Source organism: Elephas maximus, chromosome 3, assembly GCF_024166365.1.
Source record: "Elephas maximus indicus isolate mEleMax1 chromosome 3, mEleMax1 primary haplotype, whole genome shotgun sequence".
Classification (NCBI taxonomy): Eukaryota; Metazoa; Chordata; class Mammalia; order Proboscidea; family Elephantidae; genus Elephas; species Elephas maximus.
In genome coordinates, this window is record NC_064821.1 from 39578396 (window position 1) to 39595516 (window position 17121).

General features: G+C 55.4%; 2 protein-coding genes across 2 annotated transcripts; one reads left to right on the forward strand and one right to left on the reverse strand.

Annotated features, from left to right (window-relative positions):
- Nucleotides 1-3432: 3432 nt before the first annotated feature.
- Nucleotides 3433-4620, reverse strand: HES4 (hes family bHLH transcription factor 4). The gene is made up of 4 exons (XM_049877565.1): nucleotides 4407-4620; nucleotides 4240-4335; nucleotides 4063-4150; nucleotides 3433-3939 (listed from the first exon to the last, which is right to left on the reverse strand). Exons 1-4 carry the CDS (start codon nucleotides 4521-4523, stop codon nucleotides 3530-3532), a joined length of 711 nt encoding a protein of 236 aa, XP_049733522.1. The 5' UTR covers nucleotides 4524-4620; the 3' UTR covers nucleotides 3433-3529.
- A 10780-nt stretch (nucleotides 4621-15400) lies between these two features.
- Nucleotides 15401-16532, forward strand: ISG15 (ISG15 ubiquitin like modifier). Its single transcript, XM_049877566.1, has 2 exons — nucleotides 15401-15500; nucleotides 15944-16532. Exons 1-2 carry the CDS (start codon nucleotides 15498-15500, stop codon nucleotides 16406-16408), a joined length of 468 nt encoding a protein of 155 aa, XP_049733523.1. The 5' UTR covers nucleotides 15401-15497; the 3' UTR covers nucleotides 16409-16532.
- The last annotated feature ends 589 nt before the right edge of the window (nucleotides 16533-17121 follow it).

A 17121-nucleotide genomic window follows, 5' to 3' on the forward strand; every position in this document is an offset into this window, starting at 1 on the left:
TGCCGTCTCATCTGAAGGATCCACTAGGGCTGGAGGAGTCACTTCCAAACTCACTCTCACTGCTGTCTCAGGAGGCCTCTGGTCCACATGCCCTCAGCCTCCTTGTGGGAGAGGACAGCTGGCTTCCACAAAGTGAATGATGTGAAAGAGACAGAGATACACATAGAGACACAGAGGGGGAAGAGGCAGACACACAGAGACACAGAAAGAGAGAGATGGGGGAGAGAGACAGGGATAAAGAGACCAAGACACAGGGAAGCAGAGATAGAGAGATAAAGACTTAGGGAGAGAGACATAGACAGAGACCGGGAAGAGACACAGGGTAACCCAGAGATAGAGACAGAGTGAGACAGAGACAGAGCTATAGGAAAAGATACAGAGAGAACCTGAGAAACAGAGATAAACACAGATAGACAAAGAAAGCTCACACTAACAGCTTAACCTTGAAGTGACCCCATCACCTCTGTGGGATCCTACTGGCCACTTAGCCAACCCTAGTACATTCACAAGGTGTGACAAGTATGAGGGCAGAGCATGCGGAACCATCTGGGAGGCTCTGACCCCAGGCTTGTTTCCTTGTCCATCTTTGGCGTCCCTAAGGATAGGAGCTGCTCCCATAGCCCAGAGAGCAAAGGGAGGGCAGCCAGGCAGAGCCAAAGAACATTTTAGTCTCAGCCTTCTCCTCAGTAAAGGGAGGCAGCCTTGGGAGGAAAGCGGACCCCAGCCAAGTGGTGAATCAGGGGTGAGGCCCCACCTCTCATGTGGCCCCCAGCAGTCCCAGACTTGTCCCCAGAGCCTGGAGTTTAAGGGGCTTGACCCCTGACTTCTGTCTCCATCTGTGTTTTGCTGTCATTGCTCAGTGCCCAGTCTGGCCCCACAGGCAGGGCAGACCCAGGCACACAAGGCTCAGAACCCACAGATGCAGACCAGCTGGCTGCCCACAATTCAGCATATGTGTAGTGACATCCATCCCAGCCAGACACTCGGCTTTGGATGAGTGTGACTCTGAACCAAGGGGAAGGGACGGAGGCCTACTAAGCCACACCCCCTGCCTCAGGAGAGGAAGTCTGGATCCCTCCCCACCACCCACCATTGCCTGGGGAAGGCCATTCCATTTATTATTCAGCAGAAGTGTCTGTAAGACAAAAGCCAAGATAAAAATAGCTGTGGGGGGGGGAGTGGAGGGAAGGACCCCCAAGCTCACCCAACCAGGCCTCCCTGTGAGGCAGAGAGGGGGACAGGAAATGGGAAGAGGGTAGGAAAGGCAAGAAAACACCCCTGCTAAAGAAGAGCAGCCGCATTTCTGATTAACTCCCTCACCAGGGGGACCCTGAGAAAGCACTTGTGGGGGAGTCAATCCGGGGCTCTGTTCCAGCTCAAGCAATGGGACAACACAGTTCCTGCTGGACTGGGTAGATCCCAGCTGGGCTTGGGGAGGGCTGCCAAATATGAAGAAACCAAGCCAGAAAGTTGGTCTGAGGAGCTGAGGGAGGCCAGTGGGCTGAGGGCCAGAGTGGCCCAGGGGAGTGGTTCCCTCAGAGCCTGAGAGGTCCCTGGAGGGCAGAGGCCTCTCTGCAAAGATCCTTTTGGCCACAGTGAGAACAGATTACAGGCAACAGGAACTGATGCAGGAGGGCAAAGGAGACCAGGGTCCCAGGGAGAGGAAGTGAAGCAGGACGGGACAGGAGGCCAGGGTCAGGGAGACAGGGAGTGAGGCAAGAGGGAACAGGAGGCCAGGGTCAGGGGGACAGGGAGTAAGGCAGGAGGGGACAGGAAGTTCCCTCAGAGCCTTAGAGGTCTCTGGAGAGCTGAGCAGGGTCCTCTCTGCAAAGATCCCTTTGGCCACAGTGAGGAGACAGGAAGTGAGGCAGGAGGAGACAAGAGGCCAGGGGTCTCTGATCAGAGTAGTCTCTGCCGTCTTACTGAAGGAGGGAGAGCACGATGACCACAAGGCACTCATTATCCATGTCCTGGGTGACCGCCTGGCCCTCTCCCTTTGGCCAGGTGGAAACATCTCTCCTTTCCCTGTAAGAGGTGTGGGTCCTGCCTCTGAGGGCCTGACCCCTTGCACGCGCAGCTTCCCAAGGCCAAGGGTTCACATCCAAAGCCCCAGGCCCTCCCTGGGCAGTGCCCCCCAGTAAGACTGTACTTCTAGCTTCCCCAGGTGAGCGTCCTGCTCTGAATCCCCATCATCACCTTCCCCTCACTGCCCTCCCTGGGGGAGAGAGGTGCTGCTTTGAGGCTCCCCTGGAGCCAGGACTGCTAAGTGGACTGAAAGTTAAGACTGGCCAACCCGGCAGAGGCCACCACTACTATCTAGAGACACTAAACTGAGTCCTGGGAGGTGGAGCCAGGTAGCCAGAGAGCAGAGGAAACAGCCTGGGGGGACACACGGTTCCTGCCAGTAGTTAGCAAGTGTCCAGGAGGGCACAAACAGGGTAGCTATGGTGGTTGCAGGTGTGAAGGGGCCAACCTCTTCCCAGTCATTCACCCTTCTCCTCCCCAGAGCCCAGGCCAGGTGCTCATTCTCACTCTGGATGAGACTCTCTGCAGAGCCTCAGTCCCTGTCCAGACCATCACTTAGCCACATCTGGAGCATAGCTCCCAGCAGCAGCTAGCGATGGTGCCTCCAGGAGTCCTTCAGGGCTGGGGTCCTTCAGGGCTGCGGTCCCAGGCTGTCAGATAGCAGCCGGCACTCCCAGCCTGGATGCTGTCCCCTGCCGGCGCCCCTCCTCTGGGCAGGCACTGTCCTGGCTCTGGTTCCGTTGGGTCAGACCAGGAGGGTTTGTACTGAGCCATGAGAACAAACAGGAGGTAGACCGCGAGAGCTGAGGCGTCAGGGCGGCGCATCCCAGCGCAGGGTCATGGCATTGCACACTAGGGTGTGAACAAGCACGTGTCCCAACAAGCCAGGATCCCCAGAGTCACGGAGAGTCTTTAAAAACAACTCGCCTGGTAACATTGCATGAACTCCCTAGACACATTCTGGAAAACTTCGAGTTCTGTCGCCTTCCTCCTGGGCCTCCCAAGGGAACCCTCACACCCCCACCTGAAGGCGAGTCGCTGGCCACAGGGCAGACCCAAACAACCCCAACGCGTGGGCCGACCACACTCAGTACGCAGGCGCAGCCTGGAACTGGAGGCGGGAGGAAGAAGGGGCGGAGGCAGAGCCTGGGGGCGGTGCCTCCCGCTGTCTCACCCCCAGAGCCAAGGCGCCGAGCGACGCAGGGACCTCACACAGGCGTCCCTGTTCCCCGGCCCTCGGAGGGAGACGCTGGCTGCAAGCAGCGGTTGGCGGTGAGAATCCGAGGGACACACAGCCCTCCCGGATTTCCTCTCGCCCCCAGCTACCGAGCTTCACTCTCCAGTCCACAACCGCCCTCCACTAAGTCGTTTCCCGTTTAAAAGAAAAAACACACTACCACTCTGGACGCAGCTTCTAGTAATAAATATTCTCTGGGTATCTCTCGGCAAAGGGCCTTGGTCCTAGGACGGGGCCGGGAGCCCCAGAAGTTCGAGGGTCGCGTCCTCACCGCAGCCACGGCCTCCAGGGCGTGCCCTGGCCCTGCGGCCCCGGCCGGGGGACCGCGGGAGGCGCCCCCGTCAGGCCTGGCACCGGCATGGGCCCCAACGCGGAGAAGGCCGGCAGGAGAGCGAAGGCAGCCCCGGGGCGCAGTAGGGGCAGGGGATCGTTGGGCGCCGGCAGCAGAGAGCGCGAGTAGACCTCGGACGCCGGGGCCTCGGCGACGGGGGTCAGCCGGGCCGGGCGGCGCGAGGACCCCAGCTGGCCTAGGCAGGACGCCAGGTGGCTGAGCAGGCGGGAGCGCACGTCGGCGGGGACACCCTCGCAGCCGGCCAGGAAGCGGCTCACCTCCGCCAGACACTCGTTGAAGCCGGCGCGGTACTTGCCCAGGACGGCTGGGTCGGCGTGGAGTGCGGCTGCGGGTGAATAGGAGGTCGGTCTATACGGTCGCTATGAGTCGGAATCAACTCGGGGGCAGTGGGTGGCCCCGCGGCAACGGCCCCGCGCGTCGTACCCCACGCCCGCCGCCTGCGCCTCACCTGTCACCTGCACGCGCCGCAGGCCCTGCAGGTGCCTCACTGTCATCTCTAGGATGTCCGCTTTCTCCAGCTTCGAATGGCGGGAGCTCTGGGGGCAGGTACGGTGGGCGCTGTAGCAAGCCGTGTCCCAGACGCGGGGCCCCGCACCTGGATCCCGCGCCCCCGCCCCCGGCTTACGTCTTTCCTGAGGGTGTCCAGGATGAGGGTCTTGAGCTGCGCCAGGCTCTCGTTGATGCGCGCTCGGCGCCGCTTCTCCATGACGGGCTTGGAGGACTGAAGGGCGGGCAGAGGCTGAGTCCTGCGTCCAACCGCCCCCGTCCCGCCCCGCCCGGCCGGGCCCTCACCTTACGGTGCTCGGCCGCGCTCCGAGGCTTGTCTGGGGTCCGGCGGGCGCTGGCTGGCGCTCCTGCCCGCGGCGAGGCGCTCGGCTTCCCTGCGGGCTCTGCGGGCTCTGCGGGCATGGTGGCCCCGCGCCTTCTGTGCCGGGCGCAACGCGCCGCCGGGTAACGGGCCGGCGAGTGGCGGGCGCGCGGTGCTCCGTGCCCCTCGGCCGGGGTCCCTGGCTCCCGACCGTGCGCGGTGCCCGCCGCCCGGCTGCGTAAGGCCGCACCGCCCGGCGTGTGAACTCGGCTCCGCGCTCTTTCCCACACTCACGCGGCCAATGGGCGGAGGCCCCGGCCCCGCGCTGCGCGCCCGCCCCGCCCCCGCGCCGCAGCAGCCCCGCCCCCTCCCCGCCGCCTGTCAGTCACGCGCCGGCTCCCCGCCCGTCGCCCGCGGGCTACAGAGGCGCGCCGGAGCACCCGCCCGCGCCCACCTCTGGCGTCGCTCGGATGGGAGGGGCGCCCTGCCCCAGCTCCTACCCTAGCCCGCGCCGGGTCACGGGCGGCGCGCCAGGAGGGATCGCTGGAGGCTGGCCCAGATCCGTGAACACGGGGCGGGGGGTGGGGGCTCGGAGGCTAACGCTCCGGCCTCAGAGCTCAGGGGAGGGCGGAACGAGGAATACGAAAGGAAATTTCGTGAGGGGAACCGGGTCAGGCCCCAACGGGAGTGGACAAGCCTAGGGCCTCCGCATAGCGGCCGCCGGATCCGTCCTGAGCCCCTGCTCAACCTCCCGGGACCCTCATCGCCTGATGCAGGACTGTCCTGGTTTCCCTTCGCGGCGCCCTCTGCGGGCCCCTCCCAGCGTGCGCGGCCCCTTCTCTCCTAAAAATAAGTGGGCTTACTACTGACCGCCGACTCTCTGCCGAGGGCTAAGCACTGCACACCTATTATTCTCTCTCAAAAGGCCCTCATGACATGGGTGCTAGTATTTTATTTTTTAAAGACGAGGAAACTGAGACGCAGAAAGGTTAATTAAGCAAGGTCCGGGGTCCCATTTAGCAAGGGACAGAAATAGGATTTGAACTCAGGCCTTCTCGCTGCGGGACCACCTCTGCTGGGTTGACAGCCAAGATGCCACCTCCCCCAGGCAGCCCCCCAGTTCCCTCCAGCTGAGCTGGGACCCTCAGGGTTGCCTCTTTGTCTGGTCCGGAGTGGCAGCACATTTGGGGGGCCTGTGAAACAGTGGGTGTGAAATAAGCATTGTTCTGGAAGGACAGGCCACCCAGTGAGGTTGGTCTGGAGAGGTGAACTCTGCTGGCCTAGGTCATGGGGCAGGCAGGGCTACATCACAGGAATGTTAGGTGATGGCTCAGGACCAGTGAGGGTGGCACTATGGGGCAGATGACATGATGTCATTAGGCAGGCAGGGTGACATCACAGGACAAAGTGATATCAGGAATCCGGCAGGATGATGTCATGGAACAGAACTGTAATGATGTTACTTGGCCTGCCCCCCCCATCAATGGATAGGCTGGGGGACATCACTGGATAACCAGAGGTGATATCATAGGCCGTGTGGGACATGACAAGTCAGATGGCGTGAGGTCACAGCGTAGGTGATATCACACACAGGTGGGCTCACAGAAAACGAGGAACGATTGTCACAACTTTTCTATTTGATGCTTCAAAACGCACAGTGGGAAAACACAGGGTTTGGTGACTTGCTGATGTTATTTCACAAGGATGCCTTCAAGGTTTGTGGTTGACCCAGCTGTCACTCACTCTCCTCTCCAGGCCTCTGCATAAGAGGACCTTGGGAAGCCACTGAGAGTGGCCACAGACCTGTGGAGGGTCCCTGCAGAGCACAGAAAGCCCTGGAAGTGCTGGTCGAGTCATCTATGGTCTCTTTAGACCCCTTGCCTGGAGCCCCTGCCTAAGCCCCAGTGCCCAGGTGTCTCAGGCCATCTTGGGGTTGAGGAGGTCACCTCAATCCGGGCCTGCCTCCTGGGGCCCCCTCCCTTTCCGCAGGTTGTGGAAAACCATGAGTGCCCCCCAGTGGCCACCAGCTCTTTCTCCTTCATCAGAGGGAAGGATTGTCTCCAGGTCCTGCTGGGGAAGGAGAGTTCTCCGGGATCAGTTACTGCCTGAGCCTCCCGAATCCCAGGCAGGCGTTGGAATGGGGTCTGGATGGGCTCTGGCCACAGCTGGGCTGCCTGAAGCCTCATGCCAAGACCAGACAGGCAGGGGGTACAGACAAGAGCAGCTGGCAGAGCTGCGTTCTTGGCCATTCTTTCCCTCAGTGGCTGTTGGAGCAGATGGGCTCGCTGAACCCTGCTCCACCTTGCTGTCCTCATCTGTAAAATGGGGATCCTCAGGGTTACTGGGACGATGAAGTGAGAATCTACTCTTAAAGCACATTGATGGTGCCTGACACATGGTGAGCACCCAATGCTTATGTCATCTACAGCATTGTCATTGTCCCAGGGAAGTAGGCAGGAGGTGGACTGAGGCAGGGAAGAGCTGCAGCCCCCATAGCACCTCCTGCCCCCGCCTGAAAGCCCTCTAGGCCAACTCAGATACCTGCCAGAGAGAGACGGGTGCCCCTACCCCAGAGGACCCCACCACTGCAATCCCCACCCCAGGGGTCCCTACTCCAAGGAGTCCTCAGCTCCAGGGGACCCCACCCCAGGGAGCCCCACCCCAGGACCCCCAGGACCTGCCTCTCGGCTGCCCCAGCACCAGCCAAGGGCCTCTCTAGGCCAAAGGAAGTTGAGCTTCCGGGGGGGGGGGTCTTCACTTGCTGTCCCCACCTGTGCTTCCCTCAGGGCTGCACCCGGCTATCTGTGTTGCCACGCCTTTCTGGGTCTCTGCCTCTGCCCTTGTCTCTCTGGGTGTCCCTCTCTGTCCTCACATCTGGACTTGGGGACCCTGGGGGCCTTCCTGGTTCCCTGGCTCTGAGTGGTGGGGACGGCTCTGGGCTGCAGTGAATCGCAAGGCTGAGATCTGCTGAGGTCGATTGTCTTTTCCAGAGGCAGCCAAAGCAGCATCTCCCACTCACATACTTATGCTGTGTCCTTGCCACAGCTCTCCCTCGTGGTGGGGCCTTTGTCCCCTCCTGTTATGTGGCGGTCAAGCATGGAGTGCGGCGGCAGTGCACATGGCACTTCTGAGGCTACATCTTGAATGTACAAGTTGCCTTGCTGTCCTGGGACAGTCACTCTGTGAACCAGCAGCCATGCTGTGAGGAAGCCCAAGTGAGCACACAAGGAGGGGCCACAGAGTGGCCAACTCAGCTGGCAGGTGTGGGTGAGACACCTTCAGATGAGTCCAACTGCTGAGCCACCCCCTTCAAGTCTTTCCAGCCAAGACCCCAGACATGGTAGAGTTGAGACCAGTCTTCCCTTTAGTGTCCTCTTCTAGTCCTTGAGTCACAGAATAAAGTGATTGTTTGCTGTTATGGATTGAATTGTGTCCCCCCAAAACGTGGGTCAACTTGGCTAGGCCATGATTCCCAGTATTGTGTGATTGTCCACCATTTTCCCATCTGATGTGATTTTCCAAAGTGGTGTAAATCCTACCTCTTTTGATGTTAATGAGACAGGACTAGAGGCAGTTATGTTAACAAGGACTCAATCTACAAGATTAGGTGGTATCCTGAGTCAATCTCTTTTGAGATATGAAAGAGAGAAGTGGGCAGGGAAAGGGGTGGGGGGTGCGCGTCCTACAGACCTGGATTCCCTGCGCTGAGAACTTCTACACCAGGGAAAGATTGATGACAAGGGCCTTTTGCCAAAGCTGATGGAGAAAGAAAGCCTTCCCCTGGAGCTAGCACCCTGAATTTGGACTTGTAGCCTCCTAGACTGTGAGGGAATAAATCTCTCTTTGTTAAAGCGATTCGTTTATGGTATTTCTGTTATAGCAGCACTAGATCACTAAGACATTTGCCTTACATTTGGGGGCTGTTTGTTATGCAGCAGTAGTTAACAGAACACCTGGGACGGACTGAGGTCACTCTTCCCACATCCCTCCTTCCTTCCCTTCTTCAGCGTTTCCAGGGCTTCACAGCCCTGGTCTTTCCCCTGCTGAGTGCTTCTTGGGAGCCACAAGGGCCGGCTGTCCTACAGGCCCAGGCTGAGGTGGGCCACTCCTGGACTGCAATGTCCCAGGGACCTCTCCAGGGATATTGCTTGCAGCAGAGAGAGGCTGGGGCAAGAGAGCCAAGCCCCCACCTTTTTGTGGGGGGCTTGTGGAGAAAGATGGAGGCATCTTTTAGTCCATACACGGGGGTTCCAGCCTTGTGGGTATCTCCTCACCTCTGGCCTCTGACAGCGTTCTACACCCCAACATTTAGCCCATGTCCCTTGGGGCCCCACCGTGTGCCAGCAGAACATCACTCTCCCAGCCCCTAGACGGGGTTGCCCTTCTCCCCGCCCCTTGGCACTACTCTCCATCAGCTCCAGAGCACCAGCGATGCCATAGACATCCACCGCCCACCCCCTCTTGCCAGGGGCCCGCGGTCCTGGGCTCAAGCAGAGGGCACCAAAGTGGCGGAGGCTGGAACCATCCCAGGTTCTCCCCAGGAGAGCTGGCTTGGGCGCAGGATGTTCAGAAAGGCAGGGCTGAAGGTGCTAGCATGCAAGTGGGGTGAGGGGAGCAGGGGCCCAGCTCAGGAACACCATCGGGAGTCCAGTCTTCACCATGGAGGGAGGGGGCACCTCTCCACTTACAGGCAGTGGGAGACGGCTTTTCCCAGTCACCCTGACTTCAGAGCAGGGGCAGCGTGCCCCATTGTCAGCACATTGGTATTTCTCCACACCTGGGATGTTTCCCCCAGGCCCTGGGGCGGTAGCGTCTCTTCCCAGAGACTGTCTGCCGGGGTGCCCTCCCCATCAGTTTCCCGTGGGTGCGGTTTTTCTTTCCCATTCTGCTGGGACTCCTGCATCTGGGGAGATGGAGATATTCTTTTCTTGCCTCCGTGACCTGTCCTGATATCTCTTCTCCTCTACCCAAAGACCCCAGCTTGGAATCTCTGTTGAAGTCGCCTTGCCTCCCAGAGCCGCCCTTCATTGTCTGAGGGATTTAGCTCCTGGTAGTTTCAAAATCCACAGAAAGATGTCCTAGCCTCCTGGTCCTGCACCTCTGGTCATCTTCCCACCCCTCTCAGCTCCTAATCTCAGACCCATTCTCCGGGCACCTCTGCCATCCGTCCCACAAAGACTCGTAAGCCTCCACCCTTGGTGCCCTTCCTCTCCTCTTATCACGGGTCATTTATCTGCTCAGCCTGCATCCACTCCCTTCCCTCCTCTGCTCATTGTACTCACTCTGCTAGACCTGGCTGTGCAAGATTCCAAATATCTGTCACTCAAAAACCGATGTCTATTCTTTTGTTTGTTTTGTGGGTCATCTGGGTGGGCTGAGGGAGCTCCACCTTGTCTGGTCCCCTGCAGCTGAAAGTCATGGAGCCATGGTGATGTCATGTACATACCTGCCCTTAGAGCTGGCCCGTCTCCTTGCTTGCCACCTCCCCCTCTGCCTGCCCCAGGCTCTCTCAGGCCAACATCCCAGGATTGTAAAGGGGACACTACAGGGCCTCTTAAGATTCAGGCTCTGGAACTCATACAACAAAACTACGACATTCCAAGGGCCAAAGCCGGGGCACAGGCCAGCCCGGACTCCAGTGAAGGAGTTTCTTTGAAAGTCATGGGCCATTTCTCAGTCAGCTACTCTACACTGTGATCCCTGTAGTTGCCCTTGCCTGAGGAGAGGAAACTCAGGAGGGCCCAACACAGTCAGCCCACCGCTCATCTCCTAGACAACTTTTACTCCTTCCTGTTCCTCCAGCCTCAGCACCTTCTACCTGTCCTGCTCTCAGCCCACAACCTCCTCCTGACATTTTGGAGGATATGGAAGTGGTCAGAATGGAATGCCTCGAGGCTTGCCCTCCCCCCACCTCCACAGCCTACCCTGTGATTCTTTTGTCAGACCCTCTGCTGGCCAAGGGCCCTGTGTAATCCACACACACACACTCCGGCCACTTCTCCAGTGTCATTCCTTTTGTCCACTCCATACCTGCCTCAGAGCCTTTGCACGGCTGAGCCTCTGCCTGCAACACTCTTCTCTGTGGCTCTTGCCCTCCCCTCACTGCATCTTTAGTCAAAGGCCACTTTCTGGTGACCCCTCTCCTGCTCACTCCACCTCAGGTGTCCTATACCCTTTTCTGCTCTATTTTCCTTCTTCCTACTTATCACCACAACATAGTGCCTTCCTTGCCCAGGTGCCCAGCCCCACCAGCAGATGCTGACCCAGAGCCCCGCCCAGCCAGCTGCAAGGGGTGGAGGTGGAGGTGTCTGGCTGTGCTGGGTTGGGGTCTGGAAGAATGGGATCAGGGGTCTGACCACATAGGGCAGAGCTGAGAGCCCAGCCCCAGTTGTCTTCACTGCGGGGCCTACTTGTCTCTCCATGCTCCCATCAGCTGCATGGCTTCCCCGAGTCCTTACCTGGGCCGGCCCAGTCCTTGGCTTTGTCCACAGCCCCCACACATTGCTACCCAACACCCCAGCTCAGCCCTGCTCCCCTGGACCAGAACATTAGCTCTCCCTGGTCTGGAGCCTGCCCTCCTCCTCTGCAGACCCTCCCACCTCCCCTGACTACAGAGAGCTGGGCTCAGAGGGACCATGTCCACCACATGGAGTGGGATGCAGGCCAGTGAGGCTATGGCCTGGGTCAGGTGCAGCTACCAGGCTGGCCTCAGGAAACTTACAGCCAATTAGCTCTCAACAATCTAGCTCCTCAAGACATGTGCCCCCCACCCCAGGGCTCTCTGAGGACATGCCTCGTGGCCCCACAGGACTCAGCTCTGTGCTGTATTGCCTGTGAGCAGCGGCCCCCAGAAGGCCTGTGGGGTGGCCCCACTGGTCATCCACAAAGGTGACTGTCACCTGGTGCCCTTTGAGCTGTGACTCAGGCCCAGGTGTGTCAGAAACCATTACCAGTTAGACAAGGGATAGAAGGTGGGGAAAGGTGAGGTGAGTGTAACAGGTGAGCTGAGTCCTGTTTAGGGAGAGGGGGTGATGGACTCCAAGGGATGGAGGAAGCCAGGCACTCAACTGCGAGAGACCAACACCAGCATAAGGTCGACCCCTGTGAGACAACGTCATGAGAAGGCTCAGCCTGGTCCCCGGGGTCCTAGGAAGAGGCTGGCTTGTCATCTGGCCTACTTCTGGCCTCTCTGCTGCTCACCCAGCTGAGAATCACTCTGCACAGGAAGCAAGAACTATTTCTTTAATGGGGTTGAAGGTTTCGCATGATCCTGGAAAGAGCTGAATTAGGCAGAGTTGGATGAAACAAAGTCAGACCCATTTCTTGGTGTGGTGCCAGCCTTGTTCCCCATCTTTTAGGCCCTGTCTTGGATTGAATTGTGTCCCCCAAAATTTGGCTAGGCCATGATTCCTGGTATTGTGTGATTGTCCACCGTTTTGTCATCTGATGTGATTTCCCTGTGTGTTGTAAATCCTGTCACTTTGATGTAAATGAGATGGATTACCGGCAGTTATGTTGATGAGATCTACAAGATTAGATTGTATCTTAAGCCAATCTCTTTTGAGATATAAAAGAAAGAAGCGAGCAGAGAGACATGGGGACCTCACACCACCGACAAAATAAGCACCAGGAGTATAGCTTGTCCTTTGGACTTGAGGTCCCTGTGCTGAGAAGCTCCTCGACCAGGGAAAGATTAATGACAAGGACCTTCCTCCAAAGCCAACAGAGAGAGAAAGTCTTCCCCTGGAGCTAATGCCCTGAATTTGGACTTCTGGCCTCCTAAAAAAAAAAAAAAAAATCCTAGACTGTGAGAAAATAAACTTCTCTTTGTTATAGCAGCCCTAGATGACTAAGACAGACCCTCAGTCAGTATTTGGTCGAAGAATGACCCTTGAGGGTCTCTGGTCAGCCAGACCCATGGAGAGGGGAGCAGGCAGGAGGGCAAGGGGGTAGGAGGGAAATTGAGAGGACATCACTGACCAAGGCCACTGTTTGGAAGGGCAGCACCGCAGGGTTTGCACGGGAGGAGGCAAGGGGCTGTGTGTGAGTATGTATGCATGTGCACGTATCTGGCAGGCTAGCTTTCCAGGGGGAAGACACACAGTCACTTCTGTGAGGAGCCCTGGGAGGGGGGAAGGACACAGGGTCCTGGGGTCACTGAGAGTCTTTGTGCAGGCAGAGCTCTCACTCTAGCTCTCTCTCAGGCCCACTTGTTGGGGGGTCAACTGTTCTGTGAGTTTGTCTCCTTAATGCCTTTGAGTTTGCTCCTCCTGTCAAAAGCAGGAAGGAGATTGGAAGACATGGGCTAACAGAGCTAAAAAAAAATGAACATTTTAGTGTATATGCCAGCACTCAGAAATCAGGGGACAGGCACATCAGGTTTAAGGATGCTCACCGGAGGGGGGACTCAGGAGGATTTTTACCTTCTGCATTCTTTGTTTCAATAAAAGTGTGTGGTTTTCTTTTTGCAATACCAATATCATTTATGCAAGAAGAAAATCAAGATATAAACCTAAAATAACAAAAAGAAGGAAATTAGGCATCGCCATTTGTTTCTTGCATGTTAATAATTTTGGTGTCCCATGAGATTTTTCATGAGATTTTGGGGGGGGGGCAGGGAGTCAGATTCATATTCAAAACACTTCTCCCCCCATATTTTGTGTTTCTCTTCACAAATCATTTCTAGCTAACTTAAGCCTGTTCTGTACTATTCATAATAGTAAAAATTTGAGCATAACCTAAATAGCCAAGAATAGGGGATTGGTTAACTAAATTACACTCTATATTGTAATGAATTCATTATTCTGATCAAAACATATGCAGCCATTAAAACAACTTGTATAAATATATATTACTATGAAAAGATGTTTATGATGCACTGTTTCACGACCAAAGCAAATTATGAAATAAGGAGTCTTTTTTTTTTTTGCAAGCATTTCCTTTATTGAGGTAAGATTCACATAACATTAATCATTTTAAAATGTACAATTCAGTAACATTTAGCACTTTCACAGTGTTGTACAGCCCTCACCTCTATCTAGTTCCAGAACTTTCTCAGCACCCCAAAGGAGGCCCTGTACACGTTTACAGTCACACCCCCTCCTCCCAGCCCCTAAAAAGCCTAATCCACTTTCTGTCTGTGTGGATTTACCCATTATGGCTATTTCATATAAGATGTCCTGGTGGCTCAGTGGTTAAAGCTCTCAGTTGCTAACCATAGGGTAGAGGTTGGAACCCAGTAATCGCTCCATGGGAGAAAGATGTGGCAATCTGCTTCTGTAAAGATGACAGTCTTGGAAACCCTATAGGAAAGTTCTACCTTGTCTTATAGGGTTGCTAGGAGCAGGGATCAACTGAACAGCAATGGGTTTGTATATTTCACATAAACAGAATCAAATAATATCAAAGAACAATCTAGCTTCCTTCACTTAGTGTAGTGTTTTTAAGGCTTATCTACATTGTAGAATGTATCAGAACTTCATTTCTTTTTAGAATATTCAACATTTTGTTTATCCATTTATTCACTGATGGACACTGGGGTTTCCACCTTTTGGCTATTATAAATAGTATGGCTGTAAACATGCATGTAAAAGTATTTGTTTGAACACCTGTTTTCATTTCTTTTGGGTGTGCATCTAGGAGTAAAATCACTGGGTCATACGGTAATTGTATGTTTCACTTCTTTGGGGAAACTCTTTCACAGGCTACACTATTTTACTTTCCCACCAGGAATGTAAGGGGGTTCCTAATCTCTCCACAACCTCACCATTACTTAATTTCTGTTTTCTTTCTGTTTTTAACGTAACCATCCTAGTGAGTGTGAAGTGGTGCCTCATTGTGGTTTTGTGTTGCATTTCTCTGACTCATGATGCTGAGCACCTTTTCATGTGCTTATTGGCCACTACTACATCTTCTTTGGAGAAAGGTCTATTCAAGTCCTTTGCCCACTTTTTTTGTTTGTTTTTTTCATTGTACTTTAGATGAAGGTTTACAGAACAACCTAGCTTCTCATTAAAGAGTTAGTATACATATTGTTTTGTGACGTTGGTTACCACCCCATGACATGTCAACACTTTTCCTTCTTGACCTTGGATTCCCTATTACCAGCTTTCCTGCCCACTCCTGCCTTCTAGTCGTTGAGCCAGGGCTGGTGTGCCCCTTTAGTCTTGTTTGTTTTATGGCCTGTCTAATCTTTGCCAAAGATTACAAAAAAAAAAAATTTTTTTTTTTTTTTTAATCTTTGGCTGAAGGGTGAACCTCAGGAGCGACTTCATTACTGAGCTAAAAAGGTGTCTGGTGGCCTGACTATTTTTTAATTGGGTTGCTTGCTTTTTTGTTGTTGACTTGTAGGAGTTCTTTGCATATTCTAGGTATGAATTCCTTATCAGATACATAATTCAAAAATATTTTCTTCCATTGTGTACGTTCTTTTTTCACTTTCTTGATAGTGTCCATGAGTTGATTTTTTTTTTTTTTTTGTAGAAAATATAACATACATCTGTTCATTAAAGAAGGGTCTGAACAGCTCTTATCCTAAATCAATGGTGGTAATCTGGGTAGTTTGGATTGTCACTGTTTTATGTTGTTTCTGAATTAAGCAAGGCAATGTGCTACGAATTTACAAATTGGTAAACTGAAAATGAAAATTTCTAGTCATTAGTTCACACTGTTTTGACATTTGTGCATCTTGTAAGGGACCTGAAGTGCTGGACATCTAGGGAGTTTCTGAATGCATACTCTAGGGGATGGGGCAGGATGGGGCATGGGGTAGGGATGGCAGTGGAGGTGGGGAGGGATGCTTCTGAGCCTGGGAACTCAGCTCTTTCCCTGTACCGTATTTTCCCCGGCCTTTCTGTTTTGTTTCTGCCGCTCACTCAGGGGCATGGGTTGGGAAAAGGAAACTGAAACTGAATCTGAAGGCAGCCTCTGGCCGGCTCCTCTCCCTTGATGCCGCCCCATGACGTGTGCTGTTCAGGCCCATAAAAGGCAGAGGATGTAGGGCCAGGGGAAGTGGGAGCCAAGAGGCAACAAACTTCTCTGTGGCTACGGAGCACCTAGCACCAGAACCCACAGCCATGGTAAGGCGGGTTTGAAGGTGGGAGGCAGGTGGGTTCAGTACCAGCTGCTTCTCTGAACTCTTCCTTACTGTGGGGCCTCCCGGGGGTGGGAACCTGCTGGGTACAAGATGCTCTGAGGCTATCAGAGGTTGCATCCCAGTGTGAGGAGGGACAGGCTCCTGGTGAAGCCAGAATTTGGATCTTAAAAGGAGGGTTTGTCCCAGACGCCAACCCTGGATTCCCTGGGAGTAGAGCATAGAGCGGGGCATCTTAGCAAGGGAAGGGGCAGGATGGCAGGGAGACCAGCCCTCCTTCTGGCAATGCCTCCCTTCCATGGCCCCCATCCCTGGGGTTCCTTGCCTGGTGGGTGGAGAAAAGTGAGAGGAGGGGCAGTGGCCCTGGGTTCTAGGAGCTTGCCCTGGGACAGCACCAGGCTGCTTCCTGAGCCACTTGATGCCATGCAGGGCTTCAACCTGAAGGTGAAGATGCTGAGTGGCCAGGAGATCTTGGTGCCCGTGACGGCCTCCATGCTGTTGTCGGAGCTGAAGCAGCGGGTCTCGAAGGAGATAGGCGTGCCTACCTTCCAGCTGCGGCTGGCCCATTCAAATGGCACAGTGCTACAGGACGGAGTGCCCCTCATGGACCAGAGCCTGGGCCCTGGCAGCATGGTCCTGCTGATAGTGGACAGCTGCGAGCCCCTGAGCATCCTGGTGCGCAATGACAAGGGCAGAAGCGTTGCCTATGAGGTCCGGCTGACCGACACTGTGGCCCAGCTTAAGCAGCAAGTGTGCCAGCAGGAGAGGGTGCAGGCTGACCTCTTCTGGCTGACCTTTGAGGGGAGGTCCCTGGATGAACAGAAGCTATTGGGGGACTATGGCCTTACCCCCAGGTGCACAGTGTACATGAATCTGCGGCTTCGGGGAGGCTGAAGAGGCCCCAGGGGACGCTGAGTTTTCTGCCCTCCTGAGGGGACTGGAGGAGGAGATACCTGGGGTGCCCACTCCAAGACCTGCGGGCTTCCCGTGCCAGTAATAAAAATTGATGCAAAATGAACTGTTGGCCTCCTGCTCTGTCTTGCCCCTGCGTCTGTCTGCCCCTATTCTCCCCACCGCTGCTGGGGAAAAGCAGGAGACTGTGGGGGGAGGGGACCCAGGGTCGCTGGGGGTGACCAGGCCAGGGTTACCAACAAGGCTCTGGGTTAAAGGACAAAGGTTTCACACTGAGAGCTTGGTGGGCTCAAAATAGTGAAGAAATTGAAGTAAGACATGTCGGCACACGCAAATTAACTTTAGAGAAACAAAAGGAGGAAACTTTGTTGGAGCCCATGCAGGTGAGTGTTCTCCAGCCCTGCACAGCTGCCCCCCACCTGGGAAGGTGTGGTGGTGGGTCCCCAGGACGTATCCTGGTGGTTGTGAGGGAGGGAGGCCCACACCAACTGGGGCTGAGGGTCTCTTGGCACCCCAGAACTGACCAGCCTGCCTTGTCCTACTTGCATTAGTCTGGGGAAAGGTCTGGGCAGGGGTTTGATGAAGGCCGAGCTGCCCAGTGGAGCCAGTACCCCTCCCTGGGCAGCTCCAGAATTATCGTGTAGTGGAGAGGCCATGGCCAGAAGGGAGGGGGCATTGGAGGTGGGGAACAACCA

Coding starts and splice junctions, on each gene's coding strand:
- HES4 (XM_049877565.1), bottom strand. CDS start 4,523: ATGCCCGCAGAGCCCGCAGAGCCCGCAGGGAAGCCGAGCGCCTCGCCG. Junction 4,151..4,239: donor TGGACACCCTCAGGAAAGAC/GTAAGCCGGGGG, acceptor ACCTGCCCCCAG/AGCTCCCGCCATTCGAAGCT. Junction 3,940..4,062: donor GCGGCGCGTGCAGGTGACAG/GTGAGGCGCAGG, acceptor ATTCACCCGCAG/CCGCACTCCACGCCGACCCA.